We start from the raw sequence: 26,539 nt of genomic DNA, 5'->3' as shown, positions 1-26,539 counted from the left end.
CTCCTTCCTCTCTGTCTCTCTCTTCCCCTCCCGCAGCCGAGGCTCCATTGGAGCAAAGATGGCCCGGGCGCTGGGGATGGCTCCTTGGCCTCTGCCCCAGGCGCTAGAGTGGCTCTGGTGGCAACAGAGCAACGCACAGGAGGGGCAGAGCATCGCCCCCTGGTGGGCAGAGCTTCGCCCTTGGTGGGCCTGCTGGTGGATCCCGGTCGGGCGCATGCGGGAGTCTGTCAGACTGTCTCTCCCCGTTTCCAGCTTCAGAAAAATACAAAAAAAAAAAAAAAAAAAAAAAGACAAGCAGTAGAACTGAAACCAAGGTCTTCCTTCACAGGAGAGGCTATGGAAACAATAATTCTTATGTAAAATATTTTAGTCAACTATAAATTATATGTGAATTATAGTTTCAGTAGAGAATTTTTTTATTTTTCAAGTAGTCAGAGGTTCTTGTGGGAGAGGTGGAGAAACATTAGGCATCAGCATTGTTCCATAAAAAAAAAAAAAGTACTCTAACCAAAAGTTAAGTTCTTGTTTAAAAATGTCATTTCAAACACATAACACAAAATAATCACATCCATGTTGAAAAACTGTAAATTTCTAATAGAAGGCTAATACGTAAAATAGGGTAATAAAATAATTTTCCATTCATCAAGAGAAATCCAAAGACCCAAATACTTCAAAGTCAACAAGTGTCCTGAATCTGGTTAAAGGGGTTGTTATTACTAAAAACTATATTATGAACACTACACAATTAATTACTAGAAGTTAATTTATCTGGCAGTGGTTCTTGCCCTTTGGCAAAAATTCAAAATTACTGTGTGTAATCACAAATGCATAATAAAGAAATGACATAGTTATATTTATTAATTAGTATATAACTTAAACGATGAAAATTAAAACTCACTGTATTTTTCAGTTCAGGTTTAATATTTCAACTTCCAATGTTTACATCTTTTTTTCCTGGCCTGAAATATATCGTTCATCATCTAAAATCCATAGAAACAAGATTATCTCTAGAGAAGCAAAAGTATGCTTTCCTCTTGCTGACGTTATTTTTCTAAGTCTACATTCTACCAAAGTCTAGCAAGGACGGGCTTACTGATCAATGTTTAACCTCATGCTGTTCCCTAAATTGTCCTTTCTCTATCCCTCAAGGCAAGGTTTATATGAATATAAAATAACATTTTTGGATTAAGACACCAATAGGGGTCTTAGTCCCTGCTGGTCGAAATATATAGCAATCATTGTATTTTATATATAAATGCTAAAATCTGACCAGCATCCTTCTACTGTCAAAACTTAGGACTGATTAAAGTGAGGGTGGGAAATGTGGCAGAAAAAGAGAGGAAATAAAAACACGTTTTAAAAAAAAGAAAAGAAAAAACTTTGAAAAGAGCAATCTTCCCAGTATAGATTCACTGACCTGTAACCAGTTCATGTCAAAAAGTCAAGTTTAAAATACGTTCTTTCCACTTTCTTGCCAGACATTACCTGTGATACTCACAAATGTTTTTCTCAGAAGTATAATTTTAAAAGATCAAAGAGCAAATAAATAATTTTTTTATACAGAGAAATTAAATCAGTCTTAGTCACCAGGTTTCTGGAAAAGATGTAAATTATCACCACACCAACAAAGCCACAAAAATAAGTAACAAAAATTAACAGCAAATATCACCTAAGTAGAGCTGTGTAGAGAAATAAAAGCATGAAATTGAGAAAGAAAAAATTAGGATAATTCAAAGTATTTCCAGAAAGCATTAAAAAAGGCAATTCTCCATAAAATAAAAAACAGGAAATTGATTTAAGTTGAAGTAATGAATTTTGTTCTATAAAATTTCCTCCCCATTTCTAATAATAATTCACCATCATGATCTAAAAACTCTTTGATTAATTTATATTTATATTAATTATGCAAACATATCTGTGAATATATACAATTATACAGCAAAATGTATCATTTCCTTACAGATAAAAAATTTTATAATCATGCTAAAGAGTTCCTCCTACATTTTAACACATATATTGTTGTATCATACAATTTCACGCTAATACAGCATACCGGCAGAAATGGGTAGCAAATCAATGCCAAGAGATCCCGAAAAAGGGTCATGAACTATAAAGGTACCCTAGATGTGCTCCTACCCAGATGAAGGTAAACAGGTACAGTGACTACAAATAAACTATATACTATGAGAGATATAACTAAATAGAAACAAGGACAGCTTAGTAATGGTACAGACCCCTAATGGTTAATAGGAAGGCAGCTGATTAAGAGGAGGACCAAGATGTTGCAAACAGAGGAATTAACATGTTCCAAGACACAGGCTCTTGTTGAATTACAAGGAAGTCAGATTTCCTAAGTACTTTGTAGGATGAGAAGGGAGACAGCACAGAAGTTAGTGGAGATGAGGCTGGACAGAGACAGGACAGATGAGGCATGCCCTGTATGCCAAGTCAGAAAACTCAGATGCAGCTAGAAATAGTGGAAATCACAAAGGAGTATGCAAAGAAGAGTCAATAATAGAGGAAATGGATAAAAGTTAAGAAATTATTGTAGAACATTTATGGAAAATGTCATTTATTAAGATAGGCCCTGGCCAAGGGCACAGTGAATAAAGCACTGTCCCAGAGTACCACGGTCAGACCAAGGTCCCCGGCTCAATTCCAAGGGGTGCAGCTCATTAATGAGAGTGCTGGCTCACTGGTGGGAGCCCTGGTCAGGGAACATAAGAGAAGCAACAATGATGCAAATGAGTGAAACAAAGAGTTGATGCTTCTCCTTCTTTCTCTCTCTCTCTCCTTCCTTCTCTCAGGAAAAAGAAGTAACTGATGAGTGATAAAGAAGGCCTTGAACATTTAAAATATAAAGAAGAAAATCCAGCAATGCCTGTGCTAACAAGGGGTTGAGAAAAAGTATTTACCAAGAGTCCTGCCACTTTTGTTGTTCAAGTATATAGGAGGTGGTACCATTAACAGAGTTTTAAAAAATATAAAATACAAGGAGAGAAACAAGTTTTAGAGAATAGAATAAATCCCACTTTTAAAATTGTGAGATTGAAATGTATATTAGGAATAACTCACTCATTAACAAAATATAGTTATTGAATACCTATGGTACCTTGTGTCCCATGAGGATGTTAACAGAATCTCAAAAAATAATAAGTGAGATAGATGTTCATCATAAAGAATGAATCACCCTGCTCTGCCTGATGTACCAAAAATATAGCATATGATGTCCATTAATTTGCATTATGCCACACTAATTGCTTCAATACCAGTTCTGGAACTGAGGAGAAGAAGAAAACAAGGAGCTTCTTTCCTCCTCAGGATTAACTACAGATTCTATCTTTGGGCATCAGACTGCAGTTCACTTTCTGTTTTACTAGCTCACACATTTCATTCCTTCAAAGCGTATTTATTGGTGCCTACTAGGTATCAGACACTTTGTGCTATGAATACAGGATAGAAACAACTTGGGCCCTGGCTATCACTATGAGAGAGAGAGAGAGGGGGAAGTCAAGATTTAATTCTAATTTTTAGGTCTAGACAATTCAAAGAGTAAAAATGTCATTTATTAAGATGGGAAAGACAATTGGAGAAAGGGGCTTGAGAAGAAATCAAGGAGTTCAATTTTGAAGATGTTAAATTAAAAGTATCTATTAATGACCTTTGTCAAAAAGAGTAGAAAAGAAAATTGGACACAGGGGACTTCAGTTCAAGAAAGAGATTACCATAGAAGCAGTATGTAAATACCAAGATCTCAGATGGATCATCTAGAGCAGTGGTAGTCAACCTGGTCCCTACCGCCCACTAGTGGGCGTTCCAGCTTTCATGGTGGGCGGTAGCAGAGCAACCAAAGTATAAATAAAAAGATAGATTTAACTAGAGTAAGTTCTTTTGTAGATTTATTCTGCCAAACTTAGCAAAAATCCGACATAAAGTACTTGGTAAGTAATTATTATTATATGCTTTAACTTGCTGTAACTCTGCTTTATAAATTTTATAAAGTAAAGTTACTTCCCTACTTTATAAATCACCATTACTGAGGAACCGGTGGGTGGTTAGAAAATTTTACTACTAACAGAGATACAAAAGTGGGCAGTAGGTATAAAAAGGTTGACTACCTCTGATCTAGAGGGTAGTAGAGAGAGTGTGGGAAAAAAACGGAACAGGCCCTGGCCAAGTAGCTCAGTTGATTAGAGCATGGTTCCGAAATGCCAAGGTTGTGGGTTCAATCCCCAGTCACGGCATATACAAGAATCAACATATGAATGTAAAAATTAGTGGAACAAATTGAAGTCTCATTCTCTCTTTTATTCTCTCTCTCAACCTCCCCTCCTTTCTCTCTCTCTTTCTAAAATCAATACATTTAAAAAAAATTTTAAAAGAACAAAGAAGAACTGATAGGGCATTTCAACTGTAGGTTTCAATTTGTGGATTGAGGAAATAAAGAGCCAGCCGTGAGGTAGAAGACAAGCAGATTTTCCACCAAGTGGCATTCTGAAAATATGGGAGAAAAGTGTCTCAACAGAGAACATGATCAACTGAGTCAAGTGCTCTAACAGGTCAAATAAGATGGCTAATCAATTACCACTGTATTTGCCAAATCGGTGATTGGAGAAGAAGAGTTTCTACAAAGGGGACAGTTGCGGTTCCAAGTGAAAAAACACTTGTCTCCCACGTGTACCACATGTAACCAGTGAAAAAATTTATAGTTAAAATATGTTCTTAATATTCACCTTGCTCTAAATGCATCTCTCTCTGTACAGGAAATACTTCTTCTCAACCTTTGGTTTCAGCAACCCTATGTAAGACACTTCCTTCCTTTCACTGTTAGATCACAGACTCAACCTAATCATTTGAAAAGCAAATACTTGAAAGCTCACGTTGCTACTATTGTTCCATTTACAAAAAAGAAACCTTACATAAGAAATGGTATTTTGAACATAACTTCTGGCTGGAAGGATATGTGCCTGTCTCAGACTTGGCATCATTGCGGATGTCCTCAGGGGCAGCAGCACACAGAAGCCGCACCAAGACTGAGATGGAAAAGGGCCACACAGTCAAAGATCAGGAAAATGAGCAGCCAAAACGATAACTACAAAGACTGGGACAAATGTCAGCAGTGCTGTAAACTAGGAAGTAAAGGCACACAACAGGGGACAATAAAGCAAATAAACTGCACACAGTCATCTCATATATTCAATATGAGGAACAGAACTGGTCAAAGGCAACTTTAAGAACAAGGCAAATGATCAAAGGAAAATCATTAGAAGCAGAAAGAGGTTAACAGTAAAACAGAGGAACATGCCAGAATCTATATTATTTAATCAGTAAAATAGCTTTCTGTCCTTGAAAGAAAGTGAGGTTTCGTCAGACATGAAGACACATTACCCAAATTTCCTCTAGTACACAAACAACTGTCACTGCTATGCTCAGTGCAAATATCAGAAAAACTAAGAACTTTAGGTATTTTTAACCTTTGCTTTCTGACTCTTTCTGGACTTAATTTTTTTTCCTGTTTATCTTATTTTTCTTAACTTTAATGCAGTGACATTAATAAATCAGGGTACATATGTTGAGAAAACATCTCCAGATTATTTTGACATTTGATTAGGTTGCATATCCCTCACACAAAGTCAAATTGTCTTCAGTCACCTTCTATCTGCTTTTCTCTGTGCCCCTCCCCTCTCCCTACCCCAGTTTTCTCCTTTCTCACCCCAACACCTTCTCGCAACCTCTCCCCCCTGTTACCATCACATTCTTGTCCATGTCTCTGAGTCTCATTTTTATGTCCCATCTATGTATGGATTCATATAGTTGTTACTTTTTTCTGATTTACTTATTTCACTCTGTATAATGTTATCAAGGTCCATCCATGTTATTGTAAATGATCCGATGTCATCATTTCTTATGGCTGACTAGTATTCCATAGTATATATGTACCAAAGCTTTTTAATCCACTTGTCCACTGATGGATACTGGAGCTGTTTCCAGATCTTCGCTATTTTGAACAATGCTGCCATAAACATGGGGGTGCATTTCTTCTTTTGAAACAGTTCTATGGTGTTCTTAGGGTATATTCCTAAAAGTGGGATAGCTGGGTAAAAGGCAGTTCGATTTTTAATTTTTTGAGGAATCTCCATACTGTTTTCCAGAGTGGCTGCACCAGTCTGCATTCCCACCAGCAGTGCAGGAGGGTTCCCTTTCTCCACATCCTCGCCAGCACTTATTCTGTGTTATTTTGTTGATGAGCGCCATTCTGACTGGTGTGAGGTGATATTTCATTGTGGTTTTAATTTGCATTTCTCTAATGATTAGTGATGTTGAGCATTTTTACATATGCCTAATGGCCATTTGTATGTTCTCTTTGGAGAACTGTCTATTCATTTCTTTTGCCCATTTTTTCACTGGATTGTCTTCCTGCTGTTAAGATTTACAAGTTCTTTATAAATTTTGGTTATTAACCCCTTATCAGATGTATTGCCAAAAATGTTCTCCCATGGTGTGGTTTGTATTTTTATTCTGTTCATATTGTCTTTCACTGTACAAAAGCTTTTTAGTTTGATATAGTCCCATTTGTGTATTGTCTTATATTTCAATTGCCCATGGAGATAAATCGGCAAATATATCACTGCAAGAGAGGTCAGAGAGCTTAGTGCCTATCTTTTCTTCTAAGACATTTAAGGTTTCACGGCTTACATTTAAGTCTTTTATCCATTTTGAGTTTATTTTTGTGAATGGTATAAGTTGGTGGACAAGTATCATCTTTTTGCAGGTAGCTGTCCAATTTTCCCAACACGATTTGTTAAAGAGGCTGTCTTTACTCCATTGTATGCCCTAACCTCCTTTGTCAAATATCAGTAGTCCATAGGGCTGTGGGTTTATTTCAGGTTCTCTGTTCTGTTCCATTGATCTATATGCCTGTTCTTATGCCAGTACCAGGCTGTTTTGAGTACAATGGCCTTGTAGTATAACTTGATATCAGGAAGTGTGATACCTCCCACTTTATTCTTCTTTTTCAAGATTGCTGGGCTATTCGTGTTCCTTTTTGGTTCCATATAAGTTTTTGGAATATGTAATCTATATCTTTAAAGTATGTCATTGGTATTTTAATTGGTATTGCATTGAAATTATAAATTGCTTTGGGTAATACAGACATTTTAATGATGTTTATTTTTCCTAATCATGAGCACAGTATATGCTTCCACTTGTTTGTATCTTCCTTGATTTCTTTTATCAATGTTTTATAATTTTCTGAGTACAAGTCTTTAGTCTCCTTGGTTAAATTTACTCCTCTGTACTTATTTTTTTGGTTTGTAATCGTGAAGGGGATTGTTTCCTTAATTTCTCTTTCTGACTGTTCATTGCTGGTGTATAAAAATGCCTCGGATTTCTGAGTATTAATTTTATATCCTGCCACTTTGCTGAATTCATTTATCAGGTCCAGTAGTTTTCTGACTGATACTTTAGGGTTTCATATATACAATATCATATCATCTGAAAATAATGAAAGTTTTATTTCTTCTTTTCCAGCTTGAATGCCTTTTATTTCTTCTTGTCTGATTGCTGTGCCTAGGACTTCAAGGACTATATTGAATAAGAGTGGTGAAAGGGGGCACCCCTGCCTTGTTTCTGATCTTAAGGGGATTGCTTTTAATTTTTGCCCATTGAATATGATGTTGGCTGTGGGTTTGTCATAGATGGCTTTTATCATGTTGAGGTATGTTCCCTGTACTCCCACTTTGCTGAGAGTTTTGATCATGAATAGGTGCTAGATTTTATCACATGCTTTTTCTGCGTCTATTGAAATTACCATTTGGTTTTTCTCCTTTTGTTTATGTAATGAATCAATTGATTGATTTGCGAATATTGTACCAGCCTTGCCTCCCCAGAATAAATCCTACTTGACCATGATGTGTGATTTTTTTCCATATATTGTTGGATCCAGTTTGCTAATATTTTGTTGAGGATTTTAACATCTATATTTATAAGGGATACTGGCCTATAATTTTCTTTCCTGTGTTGGCTTTGCCTGATTTTGAAATCAAAATTATGCTCGCCTCGTAAAAGGAGCTGGGAAGTCTTCCTTCCTCTTGAATTTTTTGAAATAGCTTGAGAAAGATAGGAGTTACTTCTTCTTTGAATATTTGGTAGAATTCACTTGTGAAGTCATCAGGCCCAGGGCATTTCCTTGTTGGAAGTTTTTTGATGACTGTTTCAATCTCATTTGGTGTACTTGGTCTATTTAGATTTTCTGATTCTTCCAGATTGATTTTTGGAAGTTTATATGTTTCAAGGAATTTGTCCATTTCATCTAGGTTGTCTAGTTTTTTGGTGTACAGTTCTTCATAGTATTTTCTTACAATATTTTGTATTTCTGTTGTGTCAGTTGTTATTTCTCCACTTTCATTTCTGATTTTAATTATTTGAGTCCTCTCTCTTATTTTCTTGGTGAGTCTAGTTAAAGGTTCATCGGTATTGTTTACTTTTTCAAAAAAACAGCTCCTAGTTTCATTGATCCTCTGTATTGTTTCTTTAGCCTCTATGTCATTTATTTCTGGTCCGATCTTTATTATTTCCTTCCTTCTACTACATTTAGTCTTTACTTGCTGTACTTTTTCTAGTTCTTTTAGATGCAGGGTTAAGTTGTTTAATTGAGCTTCTTTGAGCTTCTTTAAGTGTGCCTGTAGTGCTATGAATTTCCCTCTCAGTACTGCTTTTGCTATGTCCCATAAATTTGGAGTTATTATATGCTCATTACCATTCGTTTCTAGGAATTTTTTTATTTCTTCTTTGATCTCATTCTTAATCCATTTGTTATTAAACAACCTGCTATTTAGTTTCCATGTGTTTGAGAATTTTTGAGTTTTTCTATTGTGGTTGATTTCTAGTTTCATGCCACTGTGATCAGAGAAAGTGCTTGATATGATTTCAATCTTCTTAAATTTATTGAGGCCACTTTTGTGCCCTAACATGTGGTATATCCTAGAGAGTGTACCATGAACACTTGAAAAGAATGTATATTCTGCTGCTTTAGGGTGAAACGTTCTGAAGATATCTATTAAATCAAGTTGATCTAGTATGTCCTTTAAGTCTGCTGTTTCTTTGTTAATTTTCTTTCTTGAGGATTTATCTAGTCATGTTAGTGGGGTATTGAAATCCCCTACTATTATAGTATTGCTGGTGATCTTGCCCTTTATATCCATCAAAGTCTGCTTTATATATTTAGGTGCTCCTATATTAGGTGCATAGATATTTATAATGGTTATATCTTCCTGTTGGATTGCTCCCTTTATCATTATGTCGTGACCTTCTTTGTCTCTTACCATAGTGTTTGTTTTATTTTTTTTTATTATTTTTTTTTTTTTCATTTTTCTGAAGCTAGAAACGGGGAGAGACAGTCAGACAGACTCCCGCATGCGCCCGACCGGGATTCACCCAGCACGCCCACCAGGGGCCACGCTCTGCCCACCAGGGGGCGATGCTCTGCCCATCCTGGGCATCGCCATATTGCGACCAGAGCCACTCTAGCGCCTGAGGCAGAGGCCACAGAGCCATCCCCAGCGCCCGGGCCATCTTTGCTCCAATGGAGCCTTGGCTGCGGGAGGGGAAGAGAGAGACAGAGAGGAAAGCGCGGCGGAGGGGTGGAAAAGCAAATGGGCGCTTCTCCTGTGTGCCCTGGCCGGGAATCGAACCCGGGTCCTCCGCACGCTAGGCTGACGCTCTACCGCTGAGCCAACCGGCCAGGGCCCATAGTGTTTGTTTTAAAGTCCATTTTGTCTGATATAAGTATTGCTACCCCAGCTTTGCTTTTCTCCTTTTTTTTTTTTTTTTTTTGTATTTTTCTGAAGCTAGAAAACGGGGAGAGACAGTCAGACAGACTCCCGCATGCGCCCGACCGGGATCCACCCGGCACACCCACCAGGGGCGACGCTCTGCCCACCAGGGGGTGATGCTCTGCCCCTCCAGGGCGTCGCTCTGCCGCAACCAGAGCAACTCTAGCACCTGGGGCAGAGGCCAAGGAGCCATCCCCAGCGCCCAGGCCATCTTTGCTCCAATGGAGCCTTGGCTGTGGGAGGGGAAGAGAGAAACAGAGAGGAAGGAGGGGGTGGGAGTGGAGAAGCAAATGGGCGCTTCTCCTATGTGCCCTGGCCGGGAATCGAACCCGGGTCCCCCACACGCCAGGCCAACGCTCTACCGCTGAGCCAACCGGCCAGGGCCTACCCCAGCTTTTTTTTCATTTCCATTTGCATGAAATGGTTTTTTCCATCCTTATACCTTCATTCTATGTGTATCTTTTGTTTTAAGGTGTGTCTCTTGTAGACAGCATATGTATGGGTCCTGTTTTATTATCCATGCAGCTACCCTATGTCTTTTGATTCGATCATTTAATCCATTTACATTTAAGGTTATTATTGATATGTAGTTGTTTATTGCCATTTTATTCTTTAAAGGTGTAGTCCTCTTTTGCTATATTCTTTTCCCACTTTGATCTGTTTTCAACAGGCCCCTTAACATTTCTTGCAACATTGGTTTGGTTGTAATGAATTGCTTGAGTTTTTTTTTTTATTTCTCTTTCAATTTTAAAGGATAGCCTTGCTGGATAAAGTAGTCTTGGTTGTAGGTTCTTGTTCTGCATTACTTTAAATATTTCTTGCCATTCCCTTCTGGCCTCAATTGTTTCTGTTGAGAAGTCTAATGTCATCATTATGAGGGCTCCTTTGTAGGTGATAGCCTTTATTTCTCTAGCAGCTTTTAATATTTTCTCTTTATCACTTAGCTTTGGTATTTTAATTATGATGTGTTTTGTTATAAGTTTCTTTGGGTTTCTCTTTAATGGAATTCTCTGTGCTTTTTGAACTTGTAAGAGTTTCTCCTGCATTAATTTAGGGAAGTTTTCAGCTATGATATGATTGAACAAAGTCTCTATTCCTTGTTCTTTCTCTTCTTCTTTAGGAACCCCTGTGCTGTAGATGTTATTTCTCTTCGTATTGTCATAGAGCTCTCTTAGGAGTTTCCTCAGACTTTTTGATTCTCTTTTCTTCTCTACTTTCATGCCTTCATTCAACTTGTCCTCCAAATCATTGATTCAATCCTCATCTCCATCCATCCTGTTTTTAATTCCTTCTATTGTGGTTTTCATTTCTGATATTGTATTTGTTGTCTCTGACCTGTTCTTTTTTTATATTTCAACATCCTTTTTGATACTTGCTATTTCTTATTTAGGTGTTCGTAATGACCTTCCACTGTTGTTCTAAGATCCCTAAGCATCCTTACAATCATTATTTTGAACTCCACATCCGGAAGTTTGGTTATTTCCATATCACTCAGTTCATTTCCTGGAGGTTTCTCTTGTGGTTTCATTTGGATTGCACTTCTCTGTCTTCTCATTATGTCTGTGTTTAGGTGTTTTGTTTGTAAAGCTGGTTGAGTCTAGGCTTGGTGTTGTCTGCCTCCGGTTTTCAATTATGTTATTTCTAGGTCTTCTTGGGTTGGCATCAGCTATTATTTGTAATCCACGTTCAGATTTGGGCCACTTTGAAGTCTTGATTTGTTTCTTTTCTTAACAGATGATAGTCTCATTTACTGATCTCAGCAGGGGGTTTATTTAAAACTGTATCCAAGCCCTGGCCGGTTGGCTCAGCGGTAGAGCGTCGGCCTGGAGTGCAGGGGTCCCGGGTTCGATTCCCAGCCAGGGCACATAGGAGAAGCGCCCATTTGCTTCTCCACTCCCACCCCCTCCTTCCTCTCTGTCTCTCTCTTCCCCTCCCGCAGCCAAGGCTCCATTGGAGCAAAGATGGCCAGGGCGCTGGGGATGGCTCCTTGGCCTTTGCCCCAGGCACTAGAGTGGCTCTGGTTGCGACAAAGCGACGCCCCGGAGGGGCAGAGCATCGCCCCTGGCGGGCGTGCCAGGTGGATCCCAGTCGGGCGCATGCTGGACTCTGTCTGACTGTCTCTCCCCATTTCCAGCTTCAGAAAAACACAAAAAAAAATAAAATAAAATAAAATAAAATAAAAAACTGTATCCAGGAATGTGCTGGGTATAACCTGAGACTCTGAAGGCCTTTTCTGGAGTTTCTCTCTCTAGGGGCAGGGTGTTTTCTCAGCTTCAGTAGGGGGAGATATATCTCAGATCTCCATGGAGACCTGAGTTACTGCCCCTCCTCCCCACTTTTGTTTTCAGCTGTGTCTTGTTGTGCTGACTGGAGCTGGAGAGATGTCTGGAGATCTGTGACCCAAAAGCATTTTAGACTTTTGTTTTGTGGAAGGATCAGCCCTTCCCCCAGCTATGGCGGTCTCCAGCACTGAATGAGTCAGCTTCTCAGGTTGTCCCCTGCATTCCTCTGCTCCTCACCATCTGTCTCTCTCTCTCTACCCCCTTTTTTTTGGAAGACAAGCCGGCCCTTTCAACACGCCTTGTTCCCTGGTCATCAGGCAAGTGGCTGTGAGCAGTATTTTCTGCTCTTGTCCTTGGAGAGCCCTTCTGGGCTCTCAGCCTCACCCCCTCTCCTCTGTTCCTATAAGCAGAGGAGATTCAGGCACTCTCTACCAGGTTTGTTGTGGCTTCTTCTTTGCTCCTTGGTTTTTGAAAGCTGTTCTTGTAGCCCAGAGTTGGTTTTTCATGCTGATTGTTTCTAAATTAGTTTGTAATCCAGTTCGGTGGTGTGAGCTGGGAGTCTGTGTGTATGCCTACTTTGCTGCCATTTTCAAGTCTCCTGGACTTAAATTTAAGCACCAAATACAAGATATACCAACAGGTGTGATGCCTGTGTGCCAGCCACAAGGCCTGCCCAATTTCTTCACAGGCCACCAGGGTGGATGCTTTCTCTAGGACGGTGCTAAAGGAACTGAGATGACAGCTAACAAACACAAAGCAAGTATTCTTTAGAAAACTCATTCTTTGGTCAACTTGTTCATCCTGGATCAAAGTAGATGTTCTTACAAGAAAAATGATGTCTCTACTCCATTAAAAAAATATCAGCTGCAGAAGTTAAATCCAGATAGGAAACATGTACCAGTAAAGTACTTAAATAATAATTCTATCAGAATCTGTGAATAATACTTACTCTCTGTGCACGAAAGATACCACTCAAGCCGCTATTCATCTTTCCCACTCCATGGCACAAATCATCTGTCTCTCTCCACACAATCCAATTTCACATTTATCACATTAAAATGAATAAATGATGCTTAAAGAGAAATATTTTGCCTCCAATACAAATAAAAAAGATCCAAAGAATTTAAATTCATACATTAATTCCAAATAAAAACTAAAGAGACTATATAATGCAAACACAGAAATAGTAAAGTTCATCAGCAGATGAAATAGAATAATTTTACTTATACTTCCAATTAAATGTTCTATAAGTGACAGATACAGTAAGAGAGCAAGTGTGAACTTGGGGTAACTGTATATATATCATGGATTCAGGAAAAAAAGTTTTGCAGGATTCAGGAGGCTGTAATTTATATAAACAGGAATACTGAAAAACTTGGATTTTTTAATATTTATTCAGACATTCCTCTTGAGACAGCATTAATTTATTCTATTTCCTCCCATAAACTTGTGGAAACTGCAAGTATTACAATTTTCATAGGAAACATTAGCTGGCTTTAAATTCTTGAGTATAAGCTTCATAAGGGCAGGTATATATTTCATTCATCTGCATAGTTCTGATGCCCAGCATAACCCACTGTGCAACAGTCATTGCCTAACTGACTAGCTGGTTAATTATGAAATTAAGCTTTTATCTTTGAGGCATGAGTTAAGTTTATCTTTTTGGTGGTCTACTGCAACCAAAGTAAAGAGATGAATTATGCAGACTCACAAAAGTCGCAGGAAATTCTTGACAAAAATGTTAAACACTAGTTTACACCTAGGTATACACCATATAATAATGAGTTCATCTTGAAATATTATTTTACTGTTCCTTTAATGGCTATCAGCTTACTGGCATATTATTTACCAGTCCAATTTAATATGGCTGGTGTCTGATTCGTATCAATATATTAATCCTATTAATTAATATTACTCAATAAAAGTAGTATCAAAACAGAGAAATTAAATTGATCCTTCTGTGATACCCCAAGAATGAGCCTAAAAATTAACTCTCTACCATATTCCATACTGTTCATTTCATCTGTCATTAAATGTGAGAACAATTTATTTGAAATTGAATATAACTTAAGCTAATAAAAGAATTTTTATAGGGGAGGGAAGATACTGAAAAAGAAATAATAAATCAAGAAATGATAATTCAGCCTGAACAGATGGTGGCACAGTGGATAGAGCATTAGACTGGGGCTCAGAGGACCCAGGTTCAAAACCTCAAGGTCACTGGCTTGAGCATGGGCTAATCTGGTTTGAGCACAGCTCACCAGCTTGAACCCAAGGTCGCTGGCTCACTCACTCTGCTGTAGCCCCCCAGTCAAGGCACATATGAGAAAGCAATCATTGAACAGCTAAGGTGCCGCAACAAAAAAATGATGCTTCTCATCTCTCTCCCTTCCTGTCTCTCTGTCCCTCTCTGTTGCTGTCACACACACACAATAAAAGATATGACAATTCATTATAAGGAGAACTTTAACTGATCTCAGGAAAAATTAAACGGGTGCATTTGAGCATTTAAGACCCAAGGGAAACAAAAACAAACAGGAGCAAATAAACTTGGCTAAATCCAGAAGGCTTTTCAAACTGAGTTGTTTCAAAACACCTATTCAATGTCCAATGTATTTGACTATAGTGATACATTTCAATGCACACTTGATTTTAACTCAATAAAGGGTGATTTTTAAATACTCTTTATAATACTTTAATGAACATAAACCACTTATAAAATGGGGAAAATTCTAAATTTTTTAAATACTGTCAAATATGGGCGCTGGCCGGTTGGCTCAGCGGTAGAGCGTCGGACTGGCGTGCGGGGGACCCGGGTTCGATTCCAAGCCAGGGCACATAGGAGAAGCGCCCATTTGCTTCTCCACCACCCCCCTCCTTCCTCTCTGTCTCTCTCTTCCCCTCCCGCAGCCAAGGCTCCATTGGAGCAAAGATGGCCCGAGCGCTGGGGATGGCTCCTTGGCCTCTGCCCCAGGCGCTAGCGTGGCTCTGGTCGCGGCAGAGCGACCCCCCGGAGGGGCAGAGCGTCGCCCCTGGTGGGCGTGCCGGGTGGATCCCGGTCGGGCGCATGCGGGAGTCTGTCTGACTGTCTCTCCCCGTTTCCAGCTTCAGAAAAATACAAAAAAAAAAAAAAATACTGTAAAATATGAAGTTTTTCCTAACTTTTTGAGACGTGAAAAAAAGAACTAATCAAATTTTCAAAGATTTAATCCATAGTTGAAATCAATGAAATACACTGAGATTGAAGAGTTCTTAAATTAAAAATTTTTTTTTCATTCTTTTTGTAACATCCATGACAGCACAACTCTCCATCTTTGATTACAGGGAATATAAACGAGGTAAAGGGATTAAGGTGAAAAAAAAAACCACTGTCTATGAAGAGAGAAACAGTATGGTGGGAAATAAGGTGAAGGGGGGATAAATGGTTATGGAAGGAGATTTGACTTGGGTGGAGAACACATAATATACAGATGGTATGTTCTAGAATTGTATATCTGAAAGCTGTAACTAATGTGTCATCCCAATAAAGTCAATTAAAATAAATCAATAGCCAACAGCCCCAGCTGCTGCCCTCTGAAATCCATCACAACATTTGAACTAAAGCCACTTCCCAGAGGCTGCTCCCAGCCAATGCTGAACACAGCCAAGAATACCAAATGGGTGTACTCCTGGGATATGCAGGTCTTGGCCTTGAGGATTCCCCAGCTACCTTGCCAAGTTCTCGTAGAACTGCATAGCATCCTAAGACGCTTCCGCCCAACCTTCCAGCCTCCCTTCCCACTCCCCTTCACCAGGGGTCAGACCTGCACTGAGGCTAGCAACCCCATCCTTCCCGAACTCCCTCTCCAGGGTCCCTCCTAGGCATTTCCCCAATTCCCTTGGACATCACATCTCTTACTCTCAGAGGACCCAGAGCAACACAGCAAATATACATAAAATATACATAAAAGCAAGTTTCAGCAAGAGTACCATTTTCGCCCTGGCCGGTTGGCTCAGCGGTAGAGCGTCAGCCTGGCGTGCGGGTGACCGGGGTTCGATTCCAAGCCAGGGCACATAGGAGAAGCGTCCATTTGCTTCTCCACCACCCTCCTCCTTCCTCTCTGTCTCTCTCTTCCCCTCCCGCAGCCAAGGCTCCATTGGAGCAAAGATGGCCCGGGCGCTGGGGATGGCTCCTTGGCCTCTGCCCCAGGCGCTAGAGTGGCTCTGGTCGCGGCAGAGCGATGCCCTGGAGGGGCAGAGCATCGCCCCCTGGTGGGCAGAGCGTCCCGCCCCTGGTGGGCGTGCCGGGTGGATCCCAGTTGGGCGCATGCGGGAGTCTGTCTGACTGTCTCTCCCCGTTTCCAGCTTCAGAAAAATACAAAAAAAAAACACAAAAAAAAAGAGTACCATTTTCAAATTGTCTGATTCATAAGTATTATAAATAAAACTTCACACTTAATAGAACACTTTCACATTTTCTTATGTTTCTCTAATGAGCACTCTCTGCACTTTTCATTTGTAACCATGAGATACCTGTTAAGACCATGTGCAGGTAAAATACCTGAATGTATTTGGAACATAATTTTCCTCTAGTAAATGTTCTAGAGACACCAAAGGCTTAGATTATATTTTGGGCTTTTGTTTCTTTGGAAAATAAAGGTTGGCAAAAGTAGGTTTACAATTGTAAAACACAGTTTATTCTTGTATCTTTATTAACCATTGTATTATTTCTATTATAACTATAAGCCTACCTTTGCCCATCCCTGTATATTGTAGGGTACAGACATATCTACCATATGAACCCTAGAAGGACATACCAACCACTCCTCTCCACTGAATCCTAGAAGAAAATATCTGCCTACTGTCTCAACATTGTCACTAGGTCTTAAGCAGTCTAATGGTATGATGGTGGCACAAAGATGTGAAGGTAGTTAATACCACTGAACCATTACATTTCATTAGGTATATTTTATCACAATATTTTTTAAGAAAAACAGTAGCTCTGTATTTTAAGAGTGGGTAAAAAATTATGAGACTTGAGTTCTTTTTACTAGGTAAAATAATAAAAATAAGATATCCATAGAAGGACAACATAAATCCACCTATCAGTATTTAAAGAGTACTACACTAAATCAAGTTTTGAGAAACCTCTGGCCAATTCAACAGAAGGATTTAAGTATAACTTAAGTGAGCAAGCTCAGAAGCTCAAGTTGCTACAGGTTCACAAAGCATCAAAACAAGAAAAAAATAAGCTTCTCCTCTAAAACAACTTTCCCCATCTCTTTCCTTATTCACATTTGTTCCCTGACATAACTAATGCTTCTTGTCTCTGATTAAGAAGCTTATACAACATGCTTTCCCTTTAGTCAGTAATTAATGTAGGGAAAGCCCTACATAGCTTCACATGAACCAAAATTACCGGTTTCATTTCAATGTACCTTCATGTACAATGAATGTATAGGAACAACACCGGGAGTGTCAGACTGAAGGAAAAGTCAAGATGATGACACGAAGAGGTTTAGTGGTCTGTTCGCTGTTGTAAGACAATTCTCTGTGAGTGTCTTTTACTTCTGCATGTAGTCTAAGTAGAGGCATTGATGACCTTTCTTCTGGATGATCTTTTCAAAGATGCCTTTATAGCCAGTAGCCTTGGAACATAGACATGTCTCTTCTCCAGAGCAGAGGGCTGTCATGCTCTGTCTAGTATGATAAAGATGATTTGGAGCAAAATGCAGGCATACTTACAGCCAACTATAAAAGATTTGGGTTCTTGAAACTCAAAATTACTCGTATAGCCCAACTCGCCATCTCTACAACGTCCTACAGTCCCTCCAAAACCAATAATTGGATTCAATTATTTTAAAAACTGAGAATGCTAAAGTTTATCAGCCAGCTGGAAGGTCATGTTGAAAGCACTGTCACCCACAGCCCCGAAAGTGATAAATGTCCCAACTAGGGGATCCCCAACAACTATCAACAACATTTTCTTTCCAGAAGCACCATGTGCATAATGTGAAGAAGTCAAACATTATACCTCTTTCTTCAAAAATACTGTGACTTGCAGGTTAGAGGTGGTCATAAGAAACGTTCAAGTGCTCAAGGAAACATTCCCAGTACACCAAGCCCTCAGACAACTATGAAGATCTCTCAGAACTGAGGCTATTCTTGGAGTGAGGGTCACCCAATTAGAAAAGGTGGCAAGAAATGTGTCCCTGATTTTAGCTGAAATGATCAATGACATCACATCAGCCCAGGTCAGCACCAACTCACCAGCCAGACTGTTATGAATGAAAGAATTGCCATAGACTTCCTCTTTGCTGAACAAGGGGAAGTCCCTGCAATCGGCAATACATCATTCTGTACCCGAATTAGTATCTCAGACCAAGTGGAAAGAGAAGAAAGCCTTCTGGTATTCTAAAGCAGACAAGGGGGTGTCTACTGACTGGGTCTGGTACCTGGAAGGCACAGCTGAGGTCAATATTGCAGGTTGCCCTCAATGTGCTGCTTGGAGTCCTGCTGACCAGCTGTCTTAATTTAAATACTTTGTGAGACGAAATAACCAGATTTCATCACAGCCTGTTTAATCAGAGTGATTGCAGCCCATATTAGAGTTGTATTCCCTAAGGCAGCAGTTCTCAACCTGTGGGTCGGAACCGCTGCCCTAAGGTCATGGTTTCTCTCTTAAGAATACAACCCACTGCAACTGGACCCTGGGGCTGATGCAAAGCTGATACTTAAGCTATTGTTTTTGCTGTGGATAATAAAGTCCTTTATTTCCAATCTAAGACTTTGGGGTCTTCCGACAGCCCCCATAAAACTGTGGTACATTAATTTGTTATACAAGTGGTATAAAGTTGCAGACCATTCAAGTTCTTGACACAGCCCAGCTACAGGACCAAGGGAACTAGATCAGGAGGACATGTAGAAAAGGGAAGGTGAAGCCAGAAAGACAGACGTGGAAAGAAAGCCAAAGAGAATATCCACTGCTGGTTCCTTTCCTGACAAAGATCTACTGCAATTCAACCAGCCCTGTGACAACAGCAGAGGCTCCAACAAACACTTTAAAACCCAGTTAATGCTCCATTAAAATTAATAATAAATAAATAAATAAATAACCCGGTTAATGCTTCTGATATTCTAAGAAAATATGGCTCTAACAAGAGAAGAAAAAAAGGTACACAGAAAGGCAAAGAAAAAGAAGAGAGAAATGAAAATAACAGGAAAAATCAAAGTGTAACAGAAACTAGAGATTGATTCATCCACACTTAATCCAACCCTTTTCTAAGAAAAATGACCTGGGCTGGTGCTCTGTTGTCTGTCCTTAGTGCCTCGGGGTCTAACCAGAATAGAATGTTGGTAGTGGAGCTTCTATTAGAACATCCCAAGGGGGCAGTGGGTGTGGGGTGTTGTGGGGAGGCATCCCTAGATTTGGTCTGGCATTTCTTCTGCATTAGTTTTGGCTATATACTGTCCACATATGGCTCCTGAGCTTGCCAGAAACTGTAAGGTACCCAGAACCATTTCCTGATTAAATTACATAGAGTAGACTATGTTGCTTAAAGCTGAAAACCTCATCTGATATACTTCAATAATGTGCATTTATTTTAATTCCAATATTTATATTAGTATCTATAGTTCTTTCCTGACTGTAAGACTCTCTAAGGCCTGAAAACAATTTTGAGTAATTTCTGATATTCAGTTTTTTATTTTTACAATACTGTTGGATAAGGGAACAGCATTGAAGGGCAGAAGAATGTTCATTCTATTACAATCACAAGCAACCAAATTATCTTCATTATTATTATCAGACTCAAGAAAATTGAACAATCCTCCTTTAAAAAGTACTTTGTTATAAATATACGTCGCAAAAAAATATAATCAATTTTTTATTTTACTACCACCCATTTCTTCCAATTTAAAAGCAAACAACATGCCTGACCTGTGGTGGTGCAGTGGGTAAAAGCATTGACCTGGAATGCTGAGGTCGCTGGTTCAAAACCCCAGGCTCGCCTGGTCAAGGCACATATGGGAGTTGATGCTTCCTGCTCCTCCCCCCTTCTCTCTCTCTCTGTATCTCTCTCTCTAAAAAATAAATAAAAAAATCTAAAAAAAATAAAATTAAAAAAATAAAAGCAAACAACTGAGTTCTATTTTATTTAGCAACACACGACTATTATTTTTAATTTGGTGATCAGCTAATATCACCCAAACTAGTACATTTTTAATAAAGACAAATTATATAGCTAATAGAGTAAAATGGGTACTTAGAGAAATAGCTCTATGGGAAAACTGATAACCAGCTAGCTTCAAAATATCTCGAGTTAAATCAAATACATAACTTCGCCTGACCTGGTGGTGGCGCAGTGGATAGAGCATCGAACTGGGATGTGGAGAACCCAGGTTCGAGACCCCGAAGTCGCCAGCTTGAGCACGGGCTCATCTGGTTTGAGCAAAGCTCACCAGCTTGGACCCAAGGTCGCTGGCTCAAGCAAGGGGTCACGTGGTCTGCTGTAGCCCCCCCCCCCGTCAAGGAACATATGAGAAATCAATCAATGAACAATTAAGGAACCGCAACGAAGAATTGATGTTTCTCATCTCTCTCCGTTCCTGTCTGTCTCTATCTGTCCCTCTCTGTCTCTGCCAAAAATATAAAAAATAACCTAACTTTAACAACTATTAAAGGAAGGTGTTGGGGCTAGCCCCACTCCTCTCCATCCTTATCCCCTTTCACTGACTATGACAAATAAGATAAATAAGGATATCGCCTGACCTGTGGTGGCGCAGTGGGATAAAGCGTCGACCTGGAACACTGAGGTTGCCGGTTCGAAACCCTGGGATTACCTGGTCAAGACACATATGAGAGTTGATGCTTACTGCTCCTCCCCTTTCTCTCTCTCTCTCTTTCTTTCTTTCTCTCTCTCTCTTTCTTTCTTTCTTTCTTTCTCTCTCTCTCTGTCTCTCTCTCTCTCCCCCCTCTAAAAATCAATAAATAAAAAAATAGAAATATACCCCCAAAAAAAACATTAAAAAAAAGATAAATAAAGGATATCATTATAAAGAAATCTCCACAAATATCCATAGTTGCATTTTTCATAATAGCTAAAAAGCAGAAACAACCCAAATGTCTGCCAAGTGACAAATGATAACCAAATGTAGTACACATCTAGACAGTAGAATATTATTTGCAATAAAAAAGTATGACACGTTATAAACATGGATGAACCTTGAAAATATTATGCTAAGTGAATGAAGCCAGTCACAAAGGTCCAAAAATTGTATGATTTTATTTATATCACATGTTCAGAATATGAAAATCTATAGAGATATTACATTAATGATTACCTAGAGATGGGATAACGGGTGATACAGGTGATGGCAAGGGACGAGGGGTTTCCTTTGGGGGTGATGAAAATGTTCTAAAATTGGGAAGGTAGCACAATTCCACAAATACACAAAAAAACGCTGAACTTTATACTTTAAAGTGGGTAAATTATATAATGTGAATTTAATCTGAATAAAGCTATTAAAAAAATCACTTCAAAACCATATCTAATCTTTACACATACATGTTTTAAATTCCTCCAAGTCTAGGTAACAGCTTACATTACAATACAATACAATACCAGCCTGACCAGGCGGTGGCGCAGTGGATAAAGTGTCAGACTGGGATGCAGAAGACCCAGGTTCGAGACCCCGAGGTTGCCAGCTTGAGCGAGGGCTCATCTGGTTTGGGCAAAAGCTCACCAGCTTGAGCCCAAGGTCGCTGGCTCAAGCAGGGGGTTACTCGGTCTGCTGAAGGCCCGTGGTCAAGGCACATATGAGAAAGCAATCAATGAACAACTAAGGTGTTGCAATGCTCAACGAAAAACTAATGATTGATGCTTCTCATCTCTCCGTTCCTGTCTGTTTTCCCTGTCTATCCCTCTCTCTGACTCTCTCTCTCTGTCTCTGAAAAAAAAAAAAAAAAAAAGAACAATACAATACCAAAACCAGGAACTGGAAATCGGCATGATGCACAGAGCTTATTCAGATCGTGCCAGCTTTACACTCCTGTGCGTGTATGCATGGGCAAGTCTGTGAAATCTTATCATGTAACGATTTATGTATCAAACAACACAACTAAGACCCACAACCTTTTCAACCATAGTAGACTCACTCCTGTTATTTATTGATGGTCACAGTCAACCCCTTCCCTGACTCTATCCCAAATCTTTGGCAACTACTAAACTGTTCTCCATTTCTGTAATTTAGTTATTTGAAAAATTTTATATAAAAGAAATCATACTATGTGTAACCTTTTAGAACTGGCCTTTTTCAATCAGGATAATTCTTCGGGGATTCACGCATTGTATGTATCAGTGATTCACTCCTTTTTGTTGCTGAGTAATATTCTATGGAATGACTGCACTACAGTTCAACCATTCACTTAGACACAGGCATCTGGGTTGCTTCTAGTTTTAGGCTATGACAAATACAGGAACATAAAAATTTGTGTATGGGTTTTCGTGAAAACATAAATTTTCATTAATCAGGAATGTAATTTTCCAGGTTGTATAATTAAATACCAATTTTAATATCAACACTGGTAATGTTCCTGAAAAAAAAAAAAATGAAGATCCCTTTCAATCTCCACTCTCCACTGAATTTAATTTAACAAAATTACTTTTTAAAGCTGGCTTTTACTCTACAATTCTCCTGAAGGACCAAGCACTGCACTAAGCATTTCAAATACATTATTAATGTAACCTTGCAACAACAATGAGCTAAGTATTGATATTATCTCCATCTGCCAACTAGAAAACTGAGCCATAGAAGAGGTTTGGGGTGTGATCAGAGTCACACAGCTCAGATGCAAAGAACTTACATTCAAGCCTGCCTGACTCAGAAGTCTATTTCTTTCTTCACAAGATCCTACACTTCCCACTTCTATAACATGTATGTGATTAGATACAGGAAGTATATATTAGTACAAAAAAGTCTTTATATAGAGGATTAAGTTTACATGTGACCATTACATTTCATAAATGAGATTTTGAAAACTAGACATGATCTCTAATATGCTGCTCAAATAACCAAAATTAATCTAATAATCTGCTGGTATGTATTTGCACAAATATTGTATATGCAAAAAATAACAGGAGTGCTGAAGGAAAATTCACATAGAGCAACCATTCAGTTTTCCCAATAAAGTTTTTGACAGAGACAGAGTGAGAGTCAAAGAGAGGGACAGATAGGGACAGACAGACAGGAAGGGGGAGAGATCAGAAGCATCAGTTCTTCTTTGTGGCTCCTTAGTTCATTGATTGCTTTCTTATATGTGTCTTGATGGGTGGGGGCCCTACAGAGGAGCAAGTGACCCCTTGCTCAAGCCAGCAACCTTGGGCTCAAGCCGCTGACCTTGGGCTTTAAGCCAGCGACTATGGTATCATGTCTATGATCCCGCACTCAAGCCAGCAACCCCACAGTCAAGCTGGTGAGCCCACACTCAAGCCGGCGATCTCGGGGTTTCGAACTTGGGTCCTCCGTGTCCCAGTCTGACACTCTATGCACTGCACCGCTGCCTGGTCCGGCCCTATGAAATTTCCTTTAGGTTTATTCTTCATTAGCCTACGGTGGTCAGGAAACATGGAGACAGATGGAAAAGGAGAAGGGAAAGGAAGGTAATGAGGTATGAATTACAAGTCCCTGGCATACCAAGCAGGAGGAAGAGCAGGGTCTCTGTCAGAGGTGGATGATACATCCCAGACCTCACTTGCAGGCCCTCCGATCAGCCAGGATGAGTCAGGAGGGGCTCTTGCCCAGAAGCCCCATTAACTGGACCCATGTAACAGGGACCACATGCAGATCTTCATGCCTGCCTCCTGCCCAGAGAAACCGACCACAACAAGGTTCCTCACCAGCCATTCACAAACGCCGTCATCAAAACGTCATAATAAATGTATTAAATTGACAGGTCCAAACAATTTCTGACTTTTTGTCAAAAATATTGTTTATCAGTTATTTCCTCAAATACTCATACTTGTTTAGTAATGACTGAAATAATAATTATAGGTATAAAAACATGTCTCTTTTCTTAAGGAGAAATTAAATATTAGTATCTACAGTAGATAGTATAATGTTTAATTCTACATGTGACCTTTTAGAAGCACGTAAACCTTTCTGAAACTTTCTATATACCTGTATGTTAGGCCTCATTATTACTTATGTAAACTCTCAACTTCTCAGATATAAAAACCAATACAATAAGAAGCCATAATGAGAAATTGTCAAAATTTCTTCAAATTTATAATAACCAACTTATGAGATTAAACAGAGAATAAACAATTTGTTTACAGATAAACCTAGAAAGCCTACTTCTAGGAAAGGAACCGATGGAAATAATTATAGGTATATACCAAGCTGAATCTATTAGATAAATTATGATATAGAATAAATTAAAGTTCTACGCACTTTTTTTAATGCTATGAAATAGTAAATGATACGCAAGATTTCATACTATACTGTTAAATACAAACCAGTCAGTAAAGAGTTGCAAAGCAACGTGTATGATGTACATGAAACCCACCTGCAGCTGAACTGAGCTGTGCCGAAGACCTTCCACAACAGAAGAAAACCTTTCAATTCCTCTTTCTTCTCCAGCTGACGTAAAAGCTTCTAAAACATCTTCAAGGCTGGTGGAAATTTGGGATTGACTAATTAAATCGCAAACAGCAAATAACCCAAATGCAATATTTCAACTGCTTGATTTAATAAACTCTGAAATCACTAGTTCCAGGCAACCATAACATTTTAGTCACTTAGTACAGTATGTATCAATTTACATAGCAGGTATCATGTGTTGCCCTGAATATGTTACACATTTTGATTTGTTTGTTTCTTTGTAACCCTATGATGATGTTTATTTATCAAGCATTTATATAGTGCTTACTACACATCAGGCATTATTTGAACCAGTTTACAAATAGTAAGTCACTTTAATGTGTATCATTCTATGAGTTAGTTATTATCATTATCCCATATTACAGATTATACAACTGAGGCAGAAAAGGTTAAGCAATTTGTTTCACATCTACTAAATGGTGGAACAAGGACCTAAAACCAGATAGTCTAGATAAACAAAGAAAAAGGAGAGAGAAAAAAGAGGGGAAAGAAGAAAGGAGAAAAAGATAGGGAAGAAAAAGGAAAGAGGAGAGAGAAGAAAGAAAGTGTGGGAGAAAGGGAGATGGAAGAAGGAGAGAAGCAAAGAAAGTAGGAGGATGCAGGAGGAGAGGGAGAGGGAGAGGGAGAGGGAGAGGGAGAGGGAGAGGGAGAGGGAGAGGGAGAGGGAGAGGGAGAGGGAGAGGGAGAGGGAGATGAGGGAGAGGGAGAGGGAGAGGGAGAGGGAGATGAGGGAGAGGGAGATGAGGGAGAGGGAGATGAGGGAGAGGGAGATGAGGGAGAGGGAGATGAGGGAGAGGGAGATGAGGGAGAGGGAGATGAGGGAGAGGGAGATGAGGGAGAGGGAGATGAGGGAGAGGGAGATGAGGGAGAGGGAGATGAGGGAGAGGGAGATGAGGGAGAGGGAGATGAGGGAGAGGGAGATGAGGGAGAGGGAGATGAGGGAGAGGGAGATGAGGGAGAGGGAGATGAGGGAGAGGGAGGAGAGGGAGAGGGAGGAGAGGGAGAGGGAGGAGAGGGAGAGGGAGGAGAGGGAGAGGGAGGAGAGGGAGAGGGAGGAGAGGGAGAGGGAGGAGAGGGAGAGGGAGATGAGGGAGAGGGAGGAGAGGGAGAGGGAGGAGAGGGAGAGGGAGGAGAGGGAGAGGGAGGAGAGGGAGAGGGAGGAGAGGGAGAGGGAGGAGAGGGAGAGGAAGGAGAGGGAGAGGGAGGAGAGGGAGAGGGAGGAGAGGGAGAGGGAGGAGAGGGAGAAGGAGAGGGAGGAGAGGGAGAGGGAGGAGAGGGAGAGGGAGGAGAGGGAGAGGGAGGAGAGGGAGAGGGAGAGGGAGAGGGATCACAGGAAGCATCTTACATGTCAACACTAAATTCACTGTGGAAGGAGACCTGATTTAGGGTGGTGAACACACAATACAGAGTAAAAATGATGTATTAGAGAACTGTATCCCTGAAAGCAATTAATTTTTTAAACAATGTCACCCCAATAAATTACAAGAAAAAAATTACTCTTAGGTTTCAACACCAAATTAATGTGGCCTTTGCAAAATAAAAACTGGGACATGCTGGGGCTGCACACGTGGCTTTGCATGCCGGGACTGCAGCAGGAATAGCCCCTCCATAGTACCTCTAACAGGTACCTATGGGGCCGAGGGGCAGCTCAGCGCTGCCTGCTGACTCTCCAACTAGGTCCAAATGAGTGCTTCAGCCACAGCACAAGGGCAATTTTCAAATGTGTGCAAGAGGTTCCAGTCTGCCTACTCTTCTAGGACAGGGCTTTTTCTGTTTATTCTTTTG

General features: G+C 39.8%; 1 protein-coding gene across 2 annotated transcripts in view; it reads right to left on the bottom strand.

Moving 5' to 3' along the window:
* The window catches only part of DIAPH3 (diaphanous related formin 3), a 522,381-nt gene that overhangs the window by 336,007 nt on the left and 159,835 nt on the right, over positions 1–26,539 (bottom strand). For both annotated transcript variants that reach the window (XM_066236696.1, XM_066236697.1), the window contains one exon: positions 24,660–24,765. In XM_066236696.1, the coding sequence (XP_066092793.1) occupies positions 24,660–24,765 (106 nt within the window). The remainder of the gene's footprint in view (positions 1–24,659; positions 24,766–26,539) is intronic.

The sequence above is a fragment of the Saccopteryx bilineata genome, chromosome 6, assembly GCF_036850765.1.
Source record: "Saccopteryx bilineata isolate mSacBil1 chromosome 6, mSacBil1_pri_phased_curated, whole genome shotgun sequence".
Classification (NCBI taxonomy): domain Eukaryota; kingdom Metazoa; phylum Chordata; class Mammalia; order Chiroptera; family Emballonuridae; genus Saccopteryx; species Saccopteryx bilineata.
Note: the sequence above shows the minus strand (reverse complement) of the source record. Positions and strands in the feature narration are given on the sequence as shown.